At 46.9% G+C, this 25,101-nt stretch overlaps 1 protein-coding gene across 3 annotated transcripts in view; it reads right to left on the minus strand.

Moving 5' to 3' along the window:
* The window catches only part of LOC139532858 (glycerophosphodiester phosphodiesterase domain-containing protein 5-like), a 64,299-nt gene that overhangs the window by 8,170 nt on the left and 31,028 nt on the right, over positions 1-25,101 (minus strand). For all 3 annotated transcript variants that reach the window (XM_071330997.1, XM_071330988.1, XM_071330980.1), the window contains 11 exons: positions 12,180-12,283; positions 11,874-11,967; positions 11,705-11,764; positions 11,497-11,595; positions 11,301-11,394; positions 10,951-11,096; positions 8,993-9,075; positions 8,514-8,664; positions 8,083-8,304; positions 7,817-7,962; positions 7,483-7,630 (listed from right to left, as the gene is read on the minus strand). In XM_071330997.1, coding sequence (XP_071187098.1) covers positions 7,483-7,630; positions 7,817-7,962; positions 8,083-8,304; positions 8,514-8,664; positions 8,993-9,075; positions 10,951-11,096; positions 11,301-11,394; positions 11,497-11,595; positions 11,705-11,764; positions 11,874-11,967; positions 12,180-12,283 — 1,347 coding nt within the window. The remainder of the gene's footprint in view (positions 1-7,482; positions 7,631-7,816; positions 7,963-8,082; positions 8,305-8,513; positions 8,665-8,992; positions 9,076-10,950; positions 11,097-11,300; positions 11,395-11,496; positions 11,596-11,704; positions 11,765-11,873; positions 11,968-12,179; positions 12,284-25,101) is intronic.

Consider the following 25,101-nt stretch of genomic DNA (forward strand, 5'->3'; position numbering starts at 1 on the left):
ACTGGCCACTCGGGAACCACCAGACAACCTCGAGTCCCTGATCAAGTTGGCTTCACGCATAGACCTGCGTCTGAGAGAGAGAGAGCTCAACCGTAGATCTCTCACCCTAGCTCCTATCGGTCCCAGCTCCGAGTCTCCACCTTTATCCTCGCTGACTCCACCGGAACCCATGCAGGTTGGACGCATCTCCCAGGCTGAGAGAGACCGCCGGATGAGGGAGCGATGCTGTCTATATTGCGGCAAACCGGGCCATTTCCTCTCCACGTGTCCCGGGCTCCAGGGAAAACGCACTCTCCCGTGCAGGCCTGGGAGGACTGTAACGGGAAACATAACCTCCTCCCATCCATCCAACTCCCGCCTGCTCATTCCAGTTACCCTTTCCTGGGACAACCACGAGCTTCCCCTTCAAGCCTTGGTAGACTCTGGAGCCGCAGGTAACTTCATGGATGGTGTCTGGGCGAAGGAAAATGGCGTTCCCTCTGAACCTCTAAGTGATCCCATAAGGGTTACTACGTTGGATGGAAGCCCTTTGGGATCTGGACTTGTCACTCGTGTCACTACCCCCTTGCGACTTTCAGTTTCCCAACACCAGGAAGTGATGAACTTTCATCTGACCTCGTGTTCCGAGTTCCCTCTCGTCCTTGGATACCCCTGGCTTCACAGCCATAACCCTCACATCGACTGGTCTGTGGGCACTATCAAGCAGTGGGGTCCTACGTGCCAAGCCACTTGTATCTTCCCAAGTTCCCCGAGTTCCCCTCCCGAGTCTCTAGAATCCATCGACCTGTCCCGAGTTCCCGAGTGTTACCATGACCTCAAACCGGTATTTAGCAAACAGAGGGCCACCAAACTACCACCCCATAGACCTTACGATTGCCCCATCGACCTGTTTCCGGGCACATGCCCCCCCAGGGGTCGGATCTTTTCCCTATCTCCTCCCGAACGAGCTGCTATGGATACCTACATCAAGGACTCTCTGGCAGCAGGCCTCATGCGTCCATCCACCTCGCCGGCGGGAGCAGGGTTTTTCTTTGTGGCCAAAAAAGACGGGGGATTACGTCCTTGCATCGACTACCGGGGACTTAATGCCATAACCGTCCGTAACCGCTACCCGCTACCCCTTATGGCCACAGCCTTTGAGCTGCTCCAGGAAGCAGTGGTCTTCACTAAGCTTGACCTGCGGAATGCATACCATCTTGTGCGGATCAAACCCGGTGACGAGTGGAAGACCGCTTTCAACACGCCTACTGGTCACTACGAATACTTGGTGATGCCCTTCGGCCTGACCAACGCTCCAGCTGTGTTCCAAGCGCTCATAAACGATGTGCTTAGGGATATGCTTAACATCTTCGTGTTTGTTTACTTGGATGACATCCTCATCTTTTCGAGCTCCCTTCAAGAACACACTAAGCATGTCAGACAAGTACTCAAACGCCTCCTTGACAGCCATTTGTACGTTAAGCCGGAAAAATGTGAATTCCATTCCTCCCGAGTACAATTCCTGGGATTTGTAGTGGAACCCGGTCGAGTCCAGATGGACCCCACAAAGGTAGGGGCGGTAGCGGATTGGCCCACCCCCAAGTCCGTTAAGGAAGTTCAGCGTTTCCTGGGCTTCACTAACTTTTACCGCAAGTTCATCAAGAACTTCAGCTCGATGGCAGCCCCTCTCTCAGCTGTAACCAAGGGTGGCAACACAAGGTTTCTGTGGGGAAGAGAAGCTGAGACGGCCTTCCAAGGACTCAAGCAGCGCATCCTCTCTGCTCCCATTCTGACACTACCAACGGCGGATGAACCTTTTGTGGTGGAGGTAGACGCATCAGAGGTTGGGGTTGGAGCTGTCCTGTCTCAGAGGGGTGAAGACAAGAAGCTTCATCCTTGCGCCTTCTTCTCTCACCGGCTTACCCCGGCCGAGAGGAATTACGATGTGGGGGATCGTGAACTCCTAGCGGTTAAGATGGCATTGAAGGAATGGAGACACTGGCTCGAGGGGGCTTCTCAACCGTTTCAAGTGCTTACGGACCACAAAAATCTGGAGTATATCCAGCAGGCGAAGCGGTTGAACTCCAGACAAGCTCGATGGTCTCTTTTCTTCAGCCGATTTCAGTTTATCCTCACCTATAGACCCGGGTCGAAGAATCTCAAACCGGACGCCTTGTCACGAATCTACTCTCCTGCCATTCGAGAAGATACTGACATGACTGTCCTTCCGGCCGCTAAGATCGTGGCTCCGATCTCGTGGCAAGTGGAGGATACCGTGAAACAAGCCCAAGCCATCGAACCGGGCCCTGGAGGAGGTCCTGCCAATCGGTTGTTTGTTCCCAAGGCAGCAAGGTCCCAAGTCCTTCTGTGGGGGCACTCCTCTCGCCTCACCTGTCACCCGGGCGTAGGTCGCACCTTGGAGTTCATCCAGCGTAAGTTCTGGTGGCCCACCATAAAAGAAGACGTTGCCACTTTCGTCAAGGCCTGTTCCGTGTGCTGCCACGGCAAATCTTCTCACCTTCGCCCTCAAGGACTCCTTCACCCTCTATCTATTCCCCACCGACCCTGGTCCCATATCTCATTGGACTTTATTACTGGCCTTCCTCCGTCCCATGGTAATACAACTATCCTAGTCATCATCGACAGGTTTTCTAAGGCGGCCAGGTTCGTTCCCTTGACTAAGTTACCTTCTGCCAAGGAAACGGCTGAGTTGGTGATTAACCATGTGTTCCGAGTCTTCGGCATTCCGCAAGATATGGTTTCCGACAGAGGTCCCCAGTTCGCCTCAAGGTTTTGGAAGGCCTTCTGCCAACTCATAGGGGCCACTGCCAGTCTATCTTCAGGGTACCATCCGGAGTCCAATGGCCAAACCGAGAGGATGAATCAAGAGCTGGAAACCACCCTCAGATGTATGGTCTCCAACAACCCGTCCACATGGTCGTCCTTCATGGTTTGGGCCGAGTACGCGCACAACACCTTGTGCTCCTCCTCCACTGGTATGTCCCCGCACGAGTGTCAGTTTGGCTATGCTCCTCCATTGTTCCCGAACCAGGAGGCAGAAGTCAGTGTGCCTTCAGCCTCGAGGTTCATCAGACGCTGTCGGCTTACGTGGAAGAAGGCCCGTCTTAATCTTCTGCGTTCCTCACAGAGGTACCAACAACAAGCCAACAGACGTCGCCGTCCCGGGCCTACCCTGCGCCTCGGCCAGAGAGTATGGCTCTCAACCAAGAATTTACCGCTACGGGTGGAGTCTCGCAAACTGTCCCAGAAATTCATCGGTCCCTTTAAGGTTGCCAGAAAAGTGAACCCCGTTACTTTTCGCCTGCACTTACCCAGATCCCTTAAAATTAATCCCACGTTTCACATTTCTTTATTAAAAGCTGTTGTTTTTTCTCCCCTTATCCCGGCAGGCAGACCTCCCCCTCCGCCCCGTATCATCAGAGGCCAGTCGGCTTATACCGTCCATCGGATACTGGATTCCCGCCGGGTGCAGCGGTCCTGGCAGTATCTGGTGGACTGGGAAGGCTACGGTCCCGAGGAGCGCTCCTGGGTTCCTGCCAAGGACATACTGGACCCTGACCTCATTCGTCAGTTCAGGGTCCTCCACCCTGAGAAGGCTGGTAGGAACGTCAGGAGCCGTTCCTAGGGGGGGGATTCTGTCAGGTTTTGGCCAGGACTGTTCAGGTTTTGTTCACTAGATGTCCCCCTTGCACCTTTTTTGTACCTTTTGTTTTTTCTTGCCCTAATTATTGTTTGCACCTGTAAGTCATTCCCTTGTTAGTATTTAACCCTGTGTGTTCCTCAGTTCCTTGCTCAGTGTTTGTATGTTAGCACCCAGCCCCAGCCTTTGTGAACATTTTTCTCTTGTTGAATTTTCCAGAGGTTCTCTGGTTTTGTTCTCGTGTATTTTTGGATTGATCTTTTGAGGTTTGTTTTTTCCCTTGCTGTTTTTACCACTTTGTGGATTTTCTTTTGTATTTTGGAAGATATCTATTTTTTATTAAACCACCATCTCTAGTACTGCTGTGTCTGCCTCATCTTCTGGGTTCTGCCAATTATTAGTGACTGTTTCTCGCACCGGGTCCTGACAATATCCGTCTGTAATTTAATTCGATATAGTTGTTAGAAACATCATAACGAAGTTATTTTAGACCGAGTTATATCAGTTTATGCGAGTATATTGCTATTTTCGGAATTTCCTTAGTATTGCGTTTTGAGGATTTGGGCATGTTGTGGCCACATAGCTATTGTTAGCTGCTAATTCTGAAGTTGAAGACGACGTTTTACAACCAAGCAACGATTCTTTTGGACAAAGGACACCTTGCCCAAGATTCTGATGGAAGCTCGTCCAAAAGTAAGAGCTATTTATGATGTTATTCCGTATTTATGTGGAAAAATGTAAACGGATTTGTCCGCCATTATTGCGGCACTAGTCTGGCTGTAACGCACACTGTATGTCTAGTAACGTTAATTTTAAAAATCTAACTCAGCGGTTGCATTAATAACTAATGCATCTTTCATTTGCTGTCCAACCTGTATTTTTTAGTCAAGTTTACGATTATTTATTGATTAGATTAGGTTCCTTTCCAAGATGGCGCCGGCCAGAATGCATGACCTGTTGCCACTGATCACATTGTATAACCACGATTTGTGCTGCTAAATATGCACATTTTCGAACAAAACCTATATGCATTGTGTAATATGATGTTACAGGACTGTCATCTGATGAAGTATATCAAGGTTAGTCCAAAATTATATATCTTTTGCTGTATTGTTACGATCGCTAACCTGTGCTGCTGGTAAATTGCTTGTGTTTCTGGCTATTGTGCTAAGCTAATATAATGCTATATTGTGTTTTCGCTATAAAACACTTAAAAAATCTGACATATTGGCTGGATTCACAAGATGTTGGGCTTTCATTTGCTGTACGCTGTGTATTTTTCAGAAATGTTTTAAGATGAGTAATTAGGTATTTGACGTTGGTCTCTGTAATTATTCTGGCAGCTTCGGCACTATTTCAGATTGCAGCTGCAATGTAGAACTGTGATTTATACCTGAAATATGCACATTTTTCTAAAAAAACATATGCTATACAATAAATATGTTATCAGACTGTCATCTTATGAAGTTGTTTCTTGGTTAGTGGCTATTTATATCTTTATTTGGTCGAATTAGTGATGGCTACTGATGGAGTAAAAAACTGGTGGAGTAAAAAAAGTGGTGTCTTTTGCTAACGTGGTTAGCTAATAGATTTACATATTGTGTCTTCCCTGTAAAACATTTTAAAAATCAGAAATGATGGCTGGATTCACAAGATGTGTATCTTTCATCTGGTGTCTTGGACTTGTGATTTAATGATATTTAGATGCTAGTATTTACTTGTGACGCTATGCTAGGCTATGCTAGTCAGCTTTTTTACTGTGGGGGGTGCTCCCGGATCCGGGTTTGGGAGGAATTAGAGGTTAACAGCTTCTACCCCCAAGCCATAAGACTCCTGAACAGCTAATCAAATGGCTACCCAAACTTTTTGCATTGCCCCCCCACCCTCTTCCACACTGCTGCTACTCTCTGTTATTATCTATGCAAAGTCACTTTAATAACTCTACCTATATGTACATATTACCTCAATTACCTCGACACATGTGCCCCCGTACATTGACTCTGTAACGGTACCCCCTGTATATAGCCCCGCTTTTGTTATTTACTGCGGCTCTTTAATTATTTGTTATTCTTATCTCTTAGTTTTTTTGTGGTATTTTCTTAAAACTGCATTGTTGGTTAAGGGCTTGTAAGTAAGCATTTCACTGTAATGTCTACACCTGTTGTATTTGGCGTATGTGACAAATCAAACTTGATTTGATGCTACACGCTTGGCACACCTGTATTTGGGGTGTTTTGCAAATTCTTCTGTGCAGATCCGCTCAAGCTCTGTCAGTTTGGATGAGGAGCGTCACTGCACAGCTATTTTCAGGTCTCTCCAGAGACAATTAAACGGGTTCAAATCCGGACTCTGGCTGGGCCACTCAAGGACATTCAGAGACTTGTCCCGAAGCCACTCCTGCATTGTCTTGGCTGTGTGCTTAGGGTCGTTGTCCTGTTGGAGCGCTGAGTTCCTGAGCGCCCTGGAGCAGGTTTTCATCAAGGATCTCTTTGTAATTTGCTCCGTTCATCTTTTCCTCGTTCATCTTTTAGTCCCTGCCGCTGAAAAGCATCCCCACAGCTTGATTCTGCAACCACCATGCTTCACCGTAGGGATGGTGCCAGGTTTCCTCCAGACGTGATGCTTGGCATTCAGGCCAAATAGTTCAATCTTGGTTTCAACATACCAGAGAACCTTGTTTATCTTGGCCTGAAAGTCAGCGACGATCTCCAGTCCGGAGCCTCCAGCGACGGCTCCAGTCCGGAGCCTCCAGCGACAGTCTCCAGTCCGGGGCCTCCAGCGACGGTCTCCAGTCCGGGGCCCGCAACGAGTGTGCCCAGTCCGTGGCCCGCAACGAGGGTCCCCAGTCCGGGGTCGGCGACAAGGGTCCCCGCACCAGAGGTGCCACCAAAGTGGGGTGAGCCAGTGGTGGAGCGGGGTCTGCGTCCCGCACCTGAGCCGCCACCGCGGATAGATGCCCACCCAGACCCTCCCCTATAGGTTCAGGTTTTGCGGCCGGAGTCCGCACCTTTGGGGGGGGGGTACTGTCACGCCCTGACCTTAGAGAGACTTTTTATGTCTCTATTTGTTTTGGTCAGGGTGTGATTTGTGGTGGTCATTCTATGTTTTGTTTTTCTATGATTTTGTATTTCTATGTTTTGGCCGGGTATGGTTCTCAATCAGGGACAGCTGTCTATCGTTGTCTCTGATTGGGAACCATACTTAGGTAGCCCTTTTCCCTCCTTTCTTGGTGGAAAGTTAACTTTGTTTGTGGCACATTGCCCTTAAGCTTCACGGTTGTTTTGTATTGTTTTTGTTGGCGTCACCTAAATAAAGGAATATGTACGCTCACCACGCTGCGCTTTGGTCCACTTCCTTTGACGGCCGTGACAACGGTGTTCTTGGGGAATTTTTTGGTACACTTCTACAGATCTGTGCCTCAACACAATCCTGTCTCGGAGCTCTAAGGACAATTCCTTCAACCTCATGGCTTGATTTTTGCTCTGACATGCACTGTCAACTGTGGAACCTTATATAGACATGTGTGTGCCTTTACAAATCATGTCCAAACAATTGAATTTACCACAGGTGGACTCCAACCAATCAATCTTGAGGATGATCAATGGAAACATGATGTACCTGAGCACAATTTCGAGTCTCATAGCAAAGGGTCTGAATACTTATGTAAATAAGGTAAATCTGTTACTACATGATTCCATATATGTTATTTCATAGTTTTGATGTCTTCACTATTATTTTGCAATGTAGAAAAGGACATTACAGCTATATTCTAAAATTGATAAAATATTTTTTTCCCCCTTCATCAATGTAGAAAACAGTAAAAATAAAGAAAAGCTGCTTACCATAAGCCAGATGGGGTAAGGCACCTTGCGGAGGACCTGAGGGGTGTCAGAGGAGACAGAAGACACCCCGCTGCACCACAGCACTGAGTAGAGCCACGGCTCATTCACCGGGTACACCGTCACACTCATGTTGTTTGCCAAGAAGTCCCTACATAGACAAATAGTTATTGGAAATGCTGGCCTGTGAGTAATACAGGTTGAGGTTAGGGATTTAGATAACATTTTTTGACCTACCAGATAAGATTCTTGGAGCATGCCCGGTTAAGATTGTGGATGATCACAGCAGGTGAAGGGTTAGGGTTAGTGTTTGAGAGTAACAGTAGGTATGTCTTACTGAATGTCCTTGTTGCTGGCCTGTGAGTAGCGCAGGGTGAGGCTGCTGATGCCTCTGTGTCTGAGCTCCTCCACTGACAGCTTCTCCAAGGAGGTCTGCTGCAGCCCCCTGACACGGCCCCTGTCTGTGTCCGGGGTCCACGTCACCTAAAGCGCAATAGGGCACAAGATACAGGGTAAGAGACTGGACCTGCTTTTTGATTCACACTTTTCTACCAATATTACTAATAAGGATTCAGTGAGATCCATAAACAGAGTCCTTCTCACTCTCTTCTGTGATATCCCAGACCTCTGGACGGCCCACAGGGTGTCCATGATCCAGGTCTTGTAGTGTGGGTGTTCTGGCGGAGGTCTGCGGAGATACAACAGGGCTGAGCGGTTGCCCCTGGCAGCCAGACGCAACATCTCTACCAGGCTACACACTGTCAGGTTCCGTATCCGGTTCCGGTCCCTTCCTGTCAGAGACCCAACAGTCCAGAAGGGGTCGTTCTGGAGAGACAGAGAGGGTATTTTATTTTATGAGGTGATGCAAAAAAAGATACATTCTAAAATTGTCTCGGTGTAGGGAGAGGGAGAGGTAGACTAGAGAAGGGAGAGACGAAGAAAAAAGAGCAATACAAGGAGAAAGAGAGTGTCATAGATACTGAGAGAGAGAGAGAGAGAGCGAAAGAGAGAGCGAAAAAGAGAGAGAAAGGTACCTCCAAAAACCACTGCCCTGCATTTAGAGAGCGAAGCTCTGTCCAGTTGAAGAGAGAGGCGTCCTCGTGCTGCCTGTCTGGAAAGACCTTGGCGATGTCAGTGGTCCGTTTCAAGGTGCGGTCTCGCATCAGGAAGGGCACCCCGTCCAGACTGGAGGGGAGAGGTGGGACCACAGACTTACATCACTGAACCAGCAACACATGTCATTCACACGTATGTCACTGCTTTCATAAATAAAGAATATGTTTCTGTGGCAATGAAAGTAAAAAAAAGGGCCTGTAATAAAAGGCCTATAATGCATTGAAAAGGAATGGATGTGAGATTAAAATGGTCTTAAAACATGTTGACTATATCAAAGGCAGCGACAGAATGGGGCTCTTGGGTTACCAGTCTACTGTAGAGGACTCATTGCTCCTAACATTGAGGTGGTAGGGTGGGGTGGGGTTAGGTTATTGGCTGGTCGAGTATGGTTGGTTACCTGACGGTGACGTCGGCCTCCAAGGAGCTAACCCCCTGCTGCAGAGCCTTGTTGAAGGACATCAGGGTGTTCTCTGGAGCCAGCTACAGCACAGGACACACAGACAGAGGGACAGAGAGTATAATGGGTTATTATGGGTTGTTAGAATCTGATGGTGGTCATTTGATCTAGTGGTGGGTGGCATTATTATTTCAGTATTTTAATAAAAAGGTCAGCAAAAGAGGTAATTGTATGTGCGGGAGTTATCTTTTATCATAAGCTTTTTAAACGTTGTACAAATGGTGAGGTTGGTGAGACCTGTAAAAAAGCCATTGATCTTTCTAGCAAGTGGATGTCAGAGAGGCACGTTTACTTAAACAGAGGCATTTACAGCAGTACACCTCTGACATCATCATTTCAATGAAACTAAACCTCGCTCTCTGTGACAAAGATAGGTATCTACACCACAACTCAAACCTACTACAGCCTTACAATGTTAGACATACTAATCCACTTCTGAATATATTGATCCTTTGATTTCTCCTGAGGGAAGAGGTCCTTGTCTGAGTTTGTAGAATAAAGCTCATAGAAAGACAGAATAATGGATCTGTCTTGTCCTTTGGGAAGCAGCTTTCAGGCACTGGTCTCCTGTCTCCTTCCACAGACAGCTACCATATTACCCACAGCAGGAGTCAATAGAGGCAAGCCCTGACGGGCTGAAAGTGTGTGTTTGAGTTTTTGTGTTTGTGGAGTGTGTGTTTGTGATTTGAAGGCAGGTAGACAGGCAGAGTGTGTGTCTGGGCTACAGTGTGAGTGTATATTTGTTTAAAGCAAGTGGTCTGGAACAATGTTTACTTACCCAGCTGCTTCGGGACAGAACAGTTTATTGTGTTCCCTACCAACAGTAGAAAACAAACCAAACATCTACAATCCTAACAAATGTGCTCTCGATCAATGAACCTATTGCTACTCCATTGGGGGAGGGGGGCGACATATGGACTTGTTTTAAGAAGGTCATACAATGGATCATTTAGCTATTTGATCTACAATTTTAGGACCACTTTAGGAATAAAAAATATATATACACATTTTTGAAAAAATATAGAATTTGGCCTTTAATAATTTAATACTATAGCCCATAGAAACAAATTGAATAACACATTCATAAATCGCAAAAAAGACAGTCCAAAAATAAACCACAAAGAATAAGGTATTGAAGTGTCTGTCCTATATCTATATCTCAGGAAATATTTGTGTATTTTTTTATACATATTTAGCCCCTTTTCACAAAACTACCTCCATACTTCTTTTCATTTGTATGGGTTACCTTTAGACGAGTCCCGTGACACTTGTGAGGGGTCATAGAGCAAAACAGAGAACATTGTGTTTGTGAGAGTCTCCCCTTTCTATAGAGTGGTTTGTATTAGTTTGTAGGCCAAACCGTTCGCATGCTAAATACGTTTTTGTGAGAAGACCAATTTTCGGGATGTCTCCTTGTCTGACAAACAGCGTTGTAGCTCTGCCACTTTCCACCGCAGATGTGGAAGGGTGACATAGGTGGTTTCGGTGGATTGAGACACAGCCCATGCAAAAATATATCTTTAGCTTAAACTAAATAATTATTATTACCGGTGCGTCAATAGACTCTAGGTTATACACTGCTGTTTGTTTGGCCCTATATAGCCTGCACTCATTACCAGGTCAAGGCAGCAGTCAGTGCATGTCACAAAGCAGACCTGTTTTAACCTGATTGTGAACTCCACCTATCCAATTAACTGTTTCATTGTCCAGCAAGTAAATATTGTTCGCTAATGGGGCTCTTTATTGGGGCGCCAAGACATTCAGTACATTCAATACCCTGAAGCAGAACAGCTCTCAAATTGAATGTGATTGTGAACTCCAGCCACCATTATCGCTTATACCTATTTAATAATTAATGATCTACATGAAGAGGCTAGATGGTAGAGCCATTGCCTTACCATTGGCGCTCCCCGTCGTCCAATGACGTCAGGTCGAGATTTGAGGCTGTTCTTGTCCATGATGCAGGGTGAGGAGATGGCGAGGGGAGCCATGTAGAGGGCCAGCAGGACACTCAGGTAAACCAGCAGCAATATCATGTGGAACTCTGGGAAGGAGGAAGACCACAGAGTGAGGACATTAGGTCTCACAAATTTCTGAATGCTGCTGCAGTTATTGTTCGTTATCAAACATCTTAATGGTTATAATGGTTAACAATGATAATAATTATGATGTAATGTAATATGTATAATATTGGTATTATTGGTCAGAGTTACAGTGAAAGCCAATCATAAGCCAACACAACACTTACTGGTTCTCTCTGCACGGACCACATGTTCAGCAACTAGCCAGCCTAGCGCTGTGACGGCAGCCAGAGCTCCTATGTGCAGGAAAGGCCCTGTGGACTGAATTACAACACAGGAAGACAGGAGTTTTATAACCTTGTTTACGCACAAACATCTACCAAAAAGACCAATAGAGAAACGCAGACAAATAGAGATGTAGACCTGTAGAGATATGAGGATGATGTCCCATTCGTCCCCCCACACGTCATCGATGGAGACCACGCCACTGACAGTGGTGATCAAGGCAGCCAACACACCAACCTGAGTTAAAAAACATACTAACAGTTTGATTTGTTCTACACATTCCTATGCAGGGCTAATAGTAATAGGGTATTTATTTCCGTAGGTCAGAGTTCATTTGGAAGCCTACCTTGTGGATCCAGTAGAGGTTCAGCTGCTGTCCCAGTGAAATATGACAAAGTGCTAAAATCTGGAAACGAACAGAGCCACAATCAGGTTAGATCATACTGAAGCTGCTGCAGCAACATGTGCTTTACTGTGTGTATAGGCATATAACCAAACATGGGTAACTTACTCACCATTAAAAATGTAATGTAACTAAAGCCAACTGCGGTGGTTGCGAGAATGGGGACAGTCCCGTCCTTCCATTCCCCAGAACGGTTGTATAGTAACCTGAGGATGAGAGACAACGGGTGGGGAAGGTGAACCAGTGCCTTGACAAGAAGAGGATGAAACAGACAAGCCCTTCTAGAAGATATTGAAATATACACACATTCAATTACTAATTTAAAACTGCTCAAAAGAGAGAGAGTGCTTCTGAGGGACAGAAACAATGGTACAAACAGCTCACAGTCATTCTGGTAAGGACTAACTGCCCCACTCACCAGTTGAATTGGTTGTAGTCATTGTGGGCCTCCAACCAGAAGTAAGCCCAGAAGAGGAGCAGGGAGAAGGTGCTGCACAAGATGATGAACCATGCACACTCCCACTGGTGAACACACAACAGACAAGAAGAATACATTTGTGACTCATTTCAGGAAATTAGGCATATGTCACACGTCACTACTTCACAGGAGAGTCATTAGAACATAATTTTTTTTAATCAAAATGCTTTTTTGGGGGGCAGAAATGCCTTCTGGAACAAGTGAACTTTCAGGTTCCTTAATAACAAACTTGTATTCCATCCGTAAATACAAATACAATTGCTAAATGACGAGCCTAGTTGGTTTAGCCTTGGAAAAAGTCAGGAACCTTCCCACTAGCCATGATTGGCTTAGATAATGGGTGGGCTGGACATGCCAGGCCATGTAGTATGCTTCTGTTTATAACGTGAGTTGCTCAGTATGTGTTGATAGTCCTTTCTACTGCGCCGTTTTTGAAATATATAACGTTAGCCATTGAGAACTACAAAAGTTTAGCTACTTTTCTCAACAACATTGATGCCCTGAATTTAGCAGGCGCTATCGACAGATCAGTTGGGAAAAGTGATTTGCTACTTTCTGCACCTGCCATGGTCATTGTGAACTGGAGTGACTTGACACAACGCTGGCCTAACAAGATGTAGCTACAAACAAAATGGAGTTAAATGGTTCCAGTCTGTTGTGAAGCATTCATTAATGTACACGGGTAAGAGTCTAGCTATATTTTCAGGTATTATACGTTTCTAATTTTGTCAGAAAGTTGTTTTAATTGCAAGTTAAAGCGTACTGTTAGCAAGCTAGCGAGCGTTAGCGTTATAGCCTAATGTTAGCTACTGTAGCTAACATTGAACCTGGTTGGTTAGCTTTAGCTACCTGCAGATTCATATTACAGCTATGACAATGTTTGTATTGGTTGGTAGTAGTATGAGTTGGGATAATGCCAGTTCATTGTTTAGTTAGCTACATGTTTAAACAAAAGACAAAAGACTACATGTCTAAACAAAACACTTCGCCAGATAATTACATGACCCATCAAGATAGACATGTGTCCGGGGGTGATTACGGCCATCTATTGTATTTCATGAACATGTGTACATGTCTAGAGAATAGTGACTCATCCACTTAACTAGATGTGGCTGGGGAGTGGTTACAGCATTTATTTCATGTGACCCATCAATTTAGACAAGTGTGTCTGGTAAGCGTCATCTAATAATTCAAAAATATTTATAAAATATTTTTATCTGGACACTTTCTGTTTTTGATATTGTTACTATGCAAGTAACCATTTCACTGTACTGTTTACACCTTCTGTATCCGGTGCATGTGACAAATCAACTTTTTATTTTGTTTGATATAGTGTGTTTACCAGACACGGTAATGTGAAGAACAACATGATCTGCACCCAAGTCAGATTAGGATATAGGCCAAGGACTAGATAAAGTGTTTTTTTTACCTGGAGTTTTTCCTTATTGTAGGCTACTACTTTTACCACTTTTTAGTCTTGAAATCTTTGGTTGTTTACTAAACTAATCACCCTGTTTAGCAAATGGCCTCACATGTGAATCGTTAAAGAGATGGGTGTGGCTAAGGGTTAAGAGGGTGGGAACGATGCTGAATGGATTCTCACATGACCTCTTAAATAAAAATAAATTTTACCCTTGATTGCTAACATAACCTTCACCTTTTGTCTGTCCTCTGGCTTGACTTGTAGAGTGAAAGTATAGGAGAAGGTTTGGACAGATTACCAGGCACTTCCCCCAAAGTAATGAACTGGATTGAAGGGGATAAGACAGGTCAGGGGCCCATGCAGCAGGGCACAACGTTGCGGAAGAGCACATTTCCCAAGGATTATAAAGAATATGGTATCATGTCAGCGCTATTCATGACATCTCTTTCTGCAAAGTTCTACAACGTTTGCCTACTGAACGTGGCCCAGGTCAGACCACAGCCAGGTGGAGTTGACCAGTGATCAGTTTTACACCTCATGCTGGCCAGACTAGTGCGGCATCTCCTCCACATCTCCTACAGTCTATTATTAGAGGTGTGTAGATGTGTGGTTAGAGTGGAATACCACATTAACACTTCACACTGCACTCAGAGGAAAGATGAGCAACCTGATCAGAGAGGTCTCACCTTCTGCAGGTTAGAGTTAATACACAGGGGAGAATGGGAGAGTAGAGGGCTGCTGTTTTAATGAATTCTGGTTTCTGAGGTAACCACCACACCACTTCTGTTGAGACATTCAATTACCTTGTCCTGCACAATACTTTACAGCCTCGACTTGACTGTGTGTGTGTGTGTGTGTGTGTGTGTGTGTGTGTGTGTGTGTGTGTGTGTGTGTGTGTGTGTGTGTGTGTGTGTGTGTGTGTGTGTGTGTGTAAGCAGTAAAGTTAGACCCTAGACCTAATGCGACTAAGGTAATAGAGGTAATACGAAGTGACAGTGGGGCAGGGGCTCTAACAAAGTCAGGTTGTAGTATTTAATTGGTCAACTTACAGTGAGCTGAAAGTGCATAGGTGTAGGACTACAGCCACAGTCACATGGTGAATCTCAACATTCACTCAAGAACAGTCGGAGGAATCTCTCCAAAGCAGGTTTGGGGTGAAATGAATTTCCGATTCCGTTAATTCAGGAAGTTAGCTAGTGTTAGGAGATAACCAAGGAGAAGGATATTTTGTAAATATTTAATAGACAACACATTACAGTGGGTGACTCATTCATTGTCACCAAGCTGATGACGTCTAATCCTGACGTCCTTCCAATCCCATTACATCCTCCTCCAGAGCACAGTAGCATATGGGCACCCAGACGGTGTCTGGCCTTCCTTCTCCTTCCCTCTCTAACGTCTTCACAGCCTGCTAATTATAACCCTAATAGGCAGTGCTGATCTACCACACTGTTACATCTACTGAGAAGAACACTGATTAATCACCATGAATGTGCTTAATCAGACAACCAGTATGACTGGTTGCCATTACCAGCAAACCTTCTCAGACAGACAGTTCACATCTCGCTTCTGTATTATAAAGTACACACACACACAAGTTATCCTATGGATTTTGCCATATCAGGTGCGTGGTACTACATGGAAATATGTACATAAAAAATAAGGTGCAATATTAATGTGAATATTGATGCTTTGTGCCTCAATAATAACTTGCAACATATGATTGAGCTATGGATCATAAGAAGACCTCCAGCTGGAATTCCCTCCTCACTCCTGTTCAGCATGGGCTGCTTCATGGTGTGCTAGTGTTGAGTGAAAGTTTTTCTATGTCATTTATTACAAAGTTCTCTATTGGCTGGAAGAGCAGGAAAGAGCTAATCTGTTTCTGAGAAATACCAGCCTACCACTAAGTACCAGCAAGCAATGATATACAAACACAGGAGGATCAACTCAGGACTGGGAATCACAGCAGTACTATCTCAATGGTCAAGTCAATATCAGAATGAACTCTAATAATAAAAGTGAGAGAAATAAGTATTGTTAGAGAGTTGCATTTAGTCTGAGTATACCATAGACCCACTACAGTTTGCATACCGCCCAACAGATCTACGGATGACGCAATCGCCATTGCACTGCACACTGCCCTATCCCACCTGGACAAGAGAAATACCTATGTAAGAAAGCTGTTCATCGACCACTGCTCAGCCTTCAACACCATATTTTTATCCGTTATTTTACCAGGTAAATTGACTGAGAACACGTTCTCATTTACAGCAAAGCCCTGGGGAATAGTTACAGTGGAGAGCATAGTTCCCTCCAAGCTCATCACTAAGCTCAGGGCTCTTGGTCTGAACCCCTCCCTGTGCAACTGGGTCCTGGACTTCCTGACGGGCTGACCCCAAGTGGTGAAAGTAGGCAACAACAGCTCTGCCACGCTGATCCTCAACACAGAGGCCTCACAAGGGTGAAAGCTCAGTACCTCTGTGGGGCAATTGCAACGTCCGCAACAGCAGGGCTCCTCAGAGAGTGGTGTGGTCAGCCCAAGGCATCGTCGGTGGCACGCTGCCTGCCCACCAGGACATCTACAGCACCCGGTGTCATAGGAAGGCCAAGAAAATCGTCAAGGACCCCAGCCACCTGAGCCACAACCTGTTCACCCCGCTACCATCTAAAAAGGCGGAGACAGAACAGGTGCATCAAAGCTGGGACCGAGAGACTGATAAATAGCTTCTATATCCAGGCCTTCAGACAGTCACCACTAGCCGACCTCCGCCCAGTACCCTGCCCTGAACCTCAGAAAATGTCACTAGCCGGTTACCACCTGGTACTCTAAGCTGCACCTTAGAGAACACTGGTTATTTCAATAATGTTTACCTAATGTTTTACGCAATTTATATGTATATACAGTATTCTAGTCATGGCTCATCTATATAACTACTGTTATACAAACCATTTATATTCACATTGTTAGGTTCTAAATGAACCTATTAAAACTCACTGACGATTAGTAAAGATGAATTAAACCGAGTTTATTCCCCCATTGGGTCATACAGCTGCATAAGACAAATACATATTTCCACCAGTGGTAATATATATACCCCAATTTGGGTGGAGTCTCCTTCTCTCTTAACATTACATCTTTATTACTAAGCAGGAAATTAAGTGATGCAGGCCACAAACTGTTCCTTCTCCCTTAAGGTGACCTGACCTCAACCCCCTTCCTCACTTCTCCACAGCTCCCCACCATTATCAGTGACTGCGATCATGTGATTGCCTCTCCTCTACTCAGCACCTCCCAAAGCCCCCTGGATCCTATCCAATCTTCCTTGAACCCACCATAAACATTCCTCCTACAGATAACCATTAACTACTGGTGAATAAACCAGACTATGGCACTACTCATGTCTCTAGTATAACTGATGATTAACAACATTTAAAAAGTTTAGAAATCCGAACCCATCAACATACTTTCCATACTGTCTATACACACATACACTACATGGCCAAAAGTATATGGACACCTGCTCGTCGAACATCTCATTCCAAAATCATGAGCATTAAAATGGAGTTGGTCAACCCTTTGCTGCTATAACAGCTTCCACTCTTCAGGGAAGGCTTTCCACTAGATGTTGGAACATTGCTGCGGAGACTTGCTTCCATTCAGCCACAAGATCATTAGTGAGGTCGGGCACTGATGTTGGGCGATTAGACCTGGCTCGCAGTCCGCGTTCCAATTCATCCCAAAGGTGTTCGATGGGATTGATGTCAGGTCTCTGTGCAAGCCAGTCAAGTTCTTAGACACTGATCTCGACAAAGAATTTCTGTATGGACCTTGCTGAAACAGGAAAGGGCCTACCCAAACTGTTACCACAAAGTTGGAAGCACAGAATCGTCCAGAATGTAATTGAATGCTGTAGCGTTAAAATTTCCTTTGACTGGAACTAATGGTTCTAGCCCGAACCATGAAAAACAGCCCCAGACCATTATTCATCTTCCACCAAACTTTAAAGTAGGCAGTATTCATAGGGGAAGGTAGCATCCTGCTGGCATATGCCAAATCCAGATTCGTCGGTCAGACTGCCAGATGGTGAAGCATGATTCATCACTCCAGAGAATGAGTTTCCATTGGTCCAGAGTCCAATGGCTGCCAGCTTTACACCCCTCCAGCCAACGCTTGGTATTGCACATGGTGATCTTAGGCTTGCGTGCAGCTGCTCGGTCATGGAAACCCATTTCATGAAGCCCCCGACGAACAGTTATTATGCTGACGTTGTTTCCAGAGGCAGTTTGGAACTCGGTAGTGAGTGTTGCAACCGAGGACAGACGATTTTTACACACTTCAGCACTCGTGGTCCTGTTCTGTGAGCTTGTGTGGCATACCACTTAGCGTCAGAGCCATTTCTACTCCCACACATTTCCACTTCACAATAACAGCACTTACAGTTCATCGGGGCAACTCTAGCAGGGCAGAAATTTGACAAGCTAACTTGTTGGAAAGGTGGCATCCTATGACAGTGCCACATCTTCAGTAAGGCCATTCTAATGCTAATGTTTGGCTATGGAGATTGCATGGCTGTGTGCTCTATTTTATACACCTGGCAGCAACGGGTGTGGCCGAAATAGCCGAATCCACTCATTTGAAGGGGTGTCCATATACTTTTGTATATATAGGGTATCAAGTTGTTTCAGATCTATACAAATTAATGTATGAATGAACAAATCACCAGTTGGCAGCCCATCCCTTATGGAATTAATTGACACATAAACAAACATTACAATAATTCAATGTCATAATTTTTCAATACAAAATAGTAAATAAGGTTATCCAAATAATAATTATATGCCTAGAGCAGTACAAAATATACATTCATATACATACACAGTTGAAGTCAGAAGTTTACATACACTTAGGTTTGGGTCATTAAAACTCGTTTTTCAACCACTTCACAAATTTCTTGTTAACAAACTATAGTTTTGGCAAGTCGGTTAGGACATCTACTTTGTGCATGATACAAGTAATTTTTGCCAACAATTGTTTACAGACAGACAATTTCACTTACAATTCACTACATCACAATTCCAGTGGGTCAGAAGTTTACATACACTAAGTTGACTGTGCCTTTAAACAGCTTAGAAAATTCCAGAAAATGTCATGGCTTTAGAAGCTTCTGATAGGCTAATTGACATCATTTGAGTCATTTGGAGGTGTACCTGTGTGTCACGACTCCTACCGAAGGTGGCTCCCCTTCCTGTTCGGGTGGCGCTCGGCGGTCGTCGTCACCGGCCTACTATCTGCCACTGATCCTTTTCTCCCCCTTGTCTGTTTATTAGTTGCACCTGTGTTGAGTTAGGTTAATTGGTTGGGCTTTATTTACCAGCCGGCCCACCTGCTGGTTGTGTGGGATTATTTTTCAGTGTACTGTTGTGCACGACTGTAAGTCACGGTTGTCTGTGTGTGTGTGTTTTGCTGAACTGTTTAGTTCTCCCCTGTTTGGGGCATTTGTTTGAGTTGGCGTCATTTTCACCGGTGTGGTGTATTAAAAGTATCGCTACCCTGAACTCTCTGCTTGCTGCGCCTGACTTCTTCCTCCACTACACCCCGGACGTTACAGAATCCCGCACCACCTAGAATGGAGTCAGCAGGAGCAGCTGCCAACCCCCTCCCATCGATGGAGGAATGTGTCCTCCACCACACCACCGTTCTCCATCGGATTGGATCCACGATGGACCAGATGATGGAGAGAATGGACCGATGGGAGAGGAGTGGTCTCCTCTCTCCACCTTCGGTTTCCCCAGCTCTGGACCCCTCTTCTCCTCTCTCCCCATCCTCCGGCTCTAGCGCTCTCCGTCTTGCGCTCCCGAGGGACTATGATGGAGCGGCGACAGGGTGTCAGGGGTTCTTGCTCCAACTGGAACTGTACCTGGCGACCGTGAGGCCCACTCCCTCGGGAGTGGAGAGGGTGAGTGTCCTCATCTCCTGCCTGACGGGTCGTGCTCTGGTGTGGGCAAACGCGGTCTGGAATGGCCCAGACTCGGCGTTGGAGCACTACCCCGGAATTCACCCGCCGCTTTCGTGCCGTGTTTGACCACCCTCCAGAGGGCCGAGCGGCGAGAGAGCGACTGTTCCACCTTAGGCAGGAGAAGAGGAGCGCCCAGGATTACGCTTTGGAGTTCCGGACCTTGGCCGCTGGGTCTGGGTGGAACGACAGGGCCCTGATAGACCACTACCGGTGTAGTCTCCGAGAGGACGTCCGCAGGGAGCTAGCGTGTCGGGACACCGCTCTCTCCCTTGATGAACTTATCGACATGTCTATCCGGCTGGACAATCTGCTGGCTGCCCGCGGGCGTTCGGAGAGGGTCCTGTTCGTTCCACCATCCAGCGCCCCCGCTCCCATTCCTATGGAGTTGGGGGGGGGGGGGGGCGTGCCGAGAGGTACCGGAGGAGGAGGCTCCCCCTGCACCAGCTGTGGTCGGAGAGGACACACGGCCGACCGGTGCTGGGGGGGCCCGTCTGGGAGTCGAGATGGCAGGCGGAACGCTTCTCGGTCACCCCAGTTGAGTCAGCATCAAACTCACCCAGAACCCCCTGTTGGTCACATGTTTTTCTTGATTTTGTTTCTTGAATTTTTCCCCTCTTCCCAGCATAAGGCGCTAGTCGATTCAGGTGCAGCTGGGAATTTTATGGATCGCGGACTCGCCATCAAGCTGGGTGTTCCGCTCGTGCCGATAGATTCTCCCTTCCCCGTGCACTCCCTAGATAGCCGGCCATTAGGGTCAGGGTTGGTCAGGGAGGCCACAGTTCCACTGGACATGGTGACGCAGGGGAATCATAGGGAGCGAATTAGTCTCTTCATTATCGATTCGCCTGCGTTTCCAGTGGTGCTGGGGATTCCCTGGCTGGCTAGTCACAATCCTAAGATTTCGTGGAGACAGGGGGTTCTCCAGGGGTGGTCAGAGGAGTGTTCTGGAAAGTGTCTGGGAGTTTCCATCGGTGCCACGTCGGTGGAGAGTCCAGACCAGGGTTCCACGGTGCGCATTCCCCCCGAATATGCCGATTTGGCAATCGCTTTCAGTAAGAAGAGAGCGACTAAATTACCACCTCATCGACCGGGGGGGATTGTGCGATAAATCTCCAGGTAAACGCTGCGCTTCCCAAGAGTCACGTGTACCCATTGTCCCAGGAGGAGACGTTGGCTATGGAGACATATGTCACGGAATCTCTGGGACAGGGGTACATTCGGCCCTCCATCTCACCCGTCTCCTCGAGTTTCTTTTTTGTGAAGAAAAAGGAGGGAGGTCTGCGTCCGTGCATTGATTATAGAGGTCTAAATGCCATCACAGTGGGGTTAAGTTACCCACTACCTCTCATCGCTACGGCGGTGGAATCATTTCACGGAGCACAGTTTTTCACAAAACTGGATCTCAGGAGCGCGTATAGTCTGGTGCGTATTCGGGAGGGAGATGAGTGGAAAACCGCATTTAGTACCACATCGGGCCACTATGAGTACCTCGTCATGCCGTATGGGTTAAAGAATGCTCCAGCCGTCTTTCAATCCTTTGTAGACGAGATTCTCAGGGACTTGCATGGGCAGGGCGTGGTCGTTTATATCAATGATATTCTGATCTATTCCGCCACCCGCGCCGCGCATGTGTCTCTGGTACGCAAGGTGCTTGGTAGACTGCTTGAGCATGACCTATACGTCAAGGCTGAGAAGTGTGTGTTCTCCAAAGGAGCCGTCTCCTTCCTGGGTTATCGCATTTCCACCTCGGGGGTGGTGATAGAGTGTGACCGCATTAAGGCCGAGCGTAATTGGCCGACTCCTACCACGGTGAAGGAGGTGCAGCGGTTTTTGGTTTGCCAATTATTACCGGAGGTTTATCCGGGGTTTTGGCCAGGTAGTGGTTCCCATTACCTCACTGCTGAAGGGGGGGCCGGTGCGTTTGCGGTGGTCGGCAGAGGCGGACAGAGCCTTCAATAGGTTGAAGGCGCTGTTCACGGATGCAACCGTGTTGGCGCAACCGGACCCCTCTCTAGCATTCATAGTGGAGGTGGACGCGTCCGAGGCTGGGGTGGGTGCCGTGCTATCACAGCGCTCGGGTACGCCACCAAAACTCCGCCCCTGCGCTTTCTTTTCGAGGAAGCTCAGTCCGGCGGAGCGTAACTATGATGTGGGGGACCGGGAGTTGTTAGCGGTGGTCAAGGCCCTGAGGGTGTGGAGACACTGGCTTGAGGGGGCTAGGCACCCCTTTCTCATCTGGACCGACCACCAGAATCTGGAGTATATTCGGGCAGCTAGGAGACTGCATCCACGTCAGGCAAGGTGGGCCATGTTCTTCACCCGATTTAGGTTTACTCTGTCTTATAGACCAGGCTCCCTGAACGTAAAGGCCGACGCGCTGTCCCATCTTTATGACACGGAGGATCGGTCCACCGAGCCTACTCCCATCCTTCCAGCCTCGAGGCTGATGGCACCAGTGGTATGGGAGGTGGACTCGGACATCGAGCGGGCGTTACGGGCGGAGCCTGCGCCTCCTCAGTGTCCAGCTGGGCGTAAGTACGTGCCGCTTGGTGTTCGGGACCAACTGATTCGGTGGGCTCACACCCTACCCTCCTTGGGTCATCCTGGGGTGGCGAGGACAGTGCGGGGCCTTCGGGGGAAGTATTGGTGGCCCACCTTGGCTAGGGACGTTAGGGTTTATGTCTCTTCCTGTTCGGTGTGCACCCAGAGTAAGGCTCCTAGGCACCTTCCTAGAGGGAAGTTACAACCCCTCCCCGTTCCACAACGGCCATGGTCTCACTTATCAGTGGATTTCCTGACCGATCTCCCCCGTCTCAGGGGAACACCACGGTTTTGGTGGTTGTGGATCGGTTTTCTAAGTCCTGCCGTCTCCTCCCGTTGCCCGGTCTCCCTACAGCTCTACAGGCTGCGGAGGCGTTATTCACCGACGTCTTCCGGCACTCCGGGGTGCCGGAGGACATCGTCTCTGATCGAGGTCCCCAGTTCACGTCCCGGGTATGGAGGGCGTTCATGGAGCGTCTGGGGGTCTCGGTCAGCCTGACCTCCGGTTATCACCCCGAGAGTAATGGGCAGGTGGAGAGAGTGAACCAGGAGGTGGGTAGGTTTCTGCGGTCGTATTGCCAGGACCGGCCCAGGGAGTGGTCTAGGTACGTCCCATGGGCGGAGTTGGCCCAAAACTCACTCCGTCACTCCTCGACAAACCTATCTCCGTTCCAGTGTGTGTTGGGCTACCAGCCGGTCCTGGCACCTTGGCATCCGAGTCAGACCGAGGCTCCTGCGGTGGAGGAGTGGGTGCAGCGCTCCAAGTAGACCTGGAGGGCCGTCCAGGAATCCCTCAACCAAGCCAGTGGATGGCAGAAGAGGAGTGCTGACCGCCACCGCAGTGAGGCCCCCGTGTTTGTACCGGGGGACAGGGTCTGGCTCTCGACCCGAAACCTACCCCTCCGCTTGCCCTGCCGGAAGCTGGGGCCGCAGTGTGTGGGGCCCTTCAAAGTCCTGAGGAGAATAAATGAGGTGTGTTATCGATTACAACTCCCTTCCTATTATCGTATTAACACCTTGTTTCATGTGTCTCTCCTCAGGCCGGTGGTAGCTGGTCCCCTGCAGGACGGTGAGGTGCCGGAGGTCCCTCCTCCCCCTCTGGACATCGAGGGGTCCCCGCCGTACACGATACGGGCCATTCCGTCTCGAGACGCTGGAAGTTAAAGCTTGGTCGCAAATGGGTCTTCCAAATGAAAATGACCCCAAGCATACTTCCAAAGTTGTGGCAAAATGGCTTAAGGACAACAAAGTCAAGGTATTGGAGTGGCCATCACAAAGCCCTGACCTCAATCCCATAGAAAATGTGTTGGTAGAACTGAAAAAGTGTGTGCGAGCAAGGAGGCCTACAAACCTGACTCAGTTACATAAGCTCTGTCAGGAGGAATGGGCCAAAATTAACCCAACTTATTGTGGGAAGCTTGTGGAAGGCTACCCGAAATGTTTGACCCAAGTTAAACAATTTCAAAGCAAAGCTACCAAATACTAATTGAGTGTATGTAAACTTCTGACCCACTGGGAATGTGATGAAAGAAAAAAGCCGAAATAAATAATTCTCTCTACTATTATTCTGACATTTCACATTCTTAAAATAAAGTGGTGATCCTAACTGACCTAAGACAGGGAATTTTAACTAGGATTAAATGTCAGGAATTGTGAAACTGAGTTTAATGTATTTGGCTAAGGTGTATGTAAACTTCTGACTTCAACTGTATATTACTGAAAATGTAAGAGTATGGTGACTCCCCTTTCGGGCCTCAAACCGAGGCCACCAGCAACAATGTCAAACACCCTAACCACTGTCCCAATAAGGGATATCTGAAGGGCATGTGCTTATTGGGCCAGTAAATTTAGGCCCTGTCCAGAAGAAACTCCTCCTACCTAGGAACTTATGTAGATTAATCAACTTGATTGGTGTAAGGAATAGATGAATGCAACTTTGAAATAAATCTCAGCTCTGTTAAAAGTACACTCAATAAAAACTATTTTATTGATCATAGTGATTCCGGAGTAACAATAAAACAGGTTAACATGCCCCACCAACATTAGACAACTATACAAAAAGCCTTTAAAATCGCTGAAATAAGTAAGTCAAATCAATGATGAGACTCGTCAGATTAACTGACATCTGACACCGACATGGTGGCGTAGTGGAAAGATCAGAGTATCGTGGACCAAGAGGTTTTGAGTTTAAATCTTAGGTGAAGACATGATTAATAATTACTATATACATGAACATGCACAATGAAATCATTTATGTGAAATAGGTAAGTTGAAAACTGCATGTTAAAAGCAATGTGTCGGTGTGAAAGTATCCCTAACCTTGCCAAAAGACAAAGACCTATGAATGGATCAGTGGTTCACTAATCAGGGCCTTGATTGGCTCTGCAAAAGTAACAAGGCATGATGTTATTGAAACATTCATTTTTTTGTTTCTTTGGGAACATCAGGCGACGTTCTGACAACTGATACACAGGAATGTTCTTGCAACGTTCCCATGAAACATGTCTAGAACATTAACATCTTAGATTCTGAGAACATGGCAACCATGTTCTGTCTATGTTTGGTGGGACGTTGATGGAATATTCTCCTTACCCTCAGAAAACTGGACACATTCACATCTTATGTTCTGAGAACACGGCAACCGTCTGGACACATTAATGTTCTTGCAACGTTACCATGAAACGTGTCTAGAACATTAATATCTTAAATTCTGAGAACATGGTAACCACATTCTGGTTCTATTTTACAATAAGGGAATGGCCTCTTGGAAATATTCCTTGTACATAATGGAAACATTCCTATGAAAACGTTAGTTAATGACCTTATGAAACTCTTAAGGGAACATTCTCGAAAGTTTGGGAACATTTTTTGTTAACTG

This window comes from Salvelinus alpinus, chromosome 1 (assembly GCF_045679555.1).
Source record: "Salvelinus alpinus chromosome 1, SLU_Salpinus.1, whole genome shotgun sequence".
Taxonomy (NCBI): domain Eukaryota; kingdom Metazoa; phylum Chordata; class Actinopteri; order Salmoniformes; family Salmonidae; genus Salvelinus; species Salvelinus alpinus.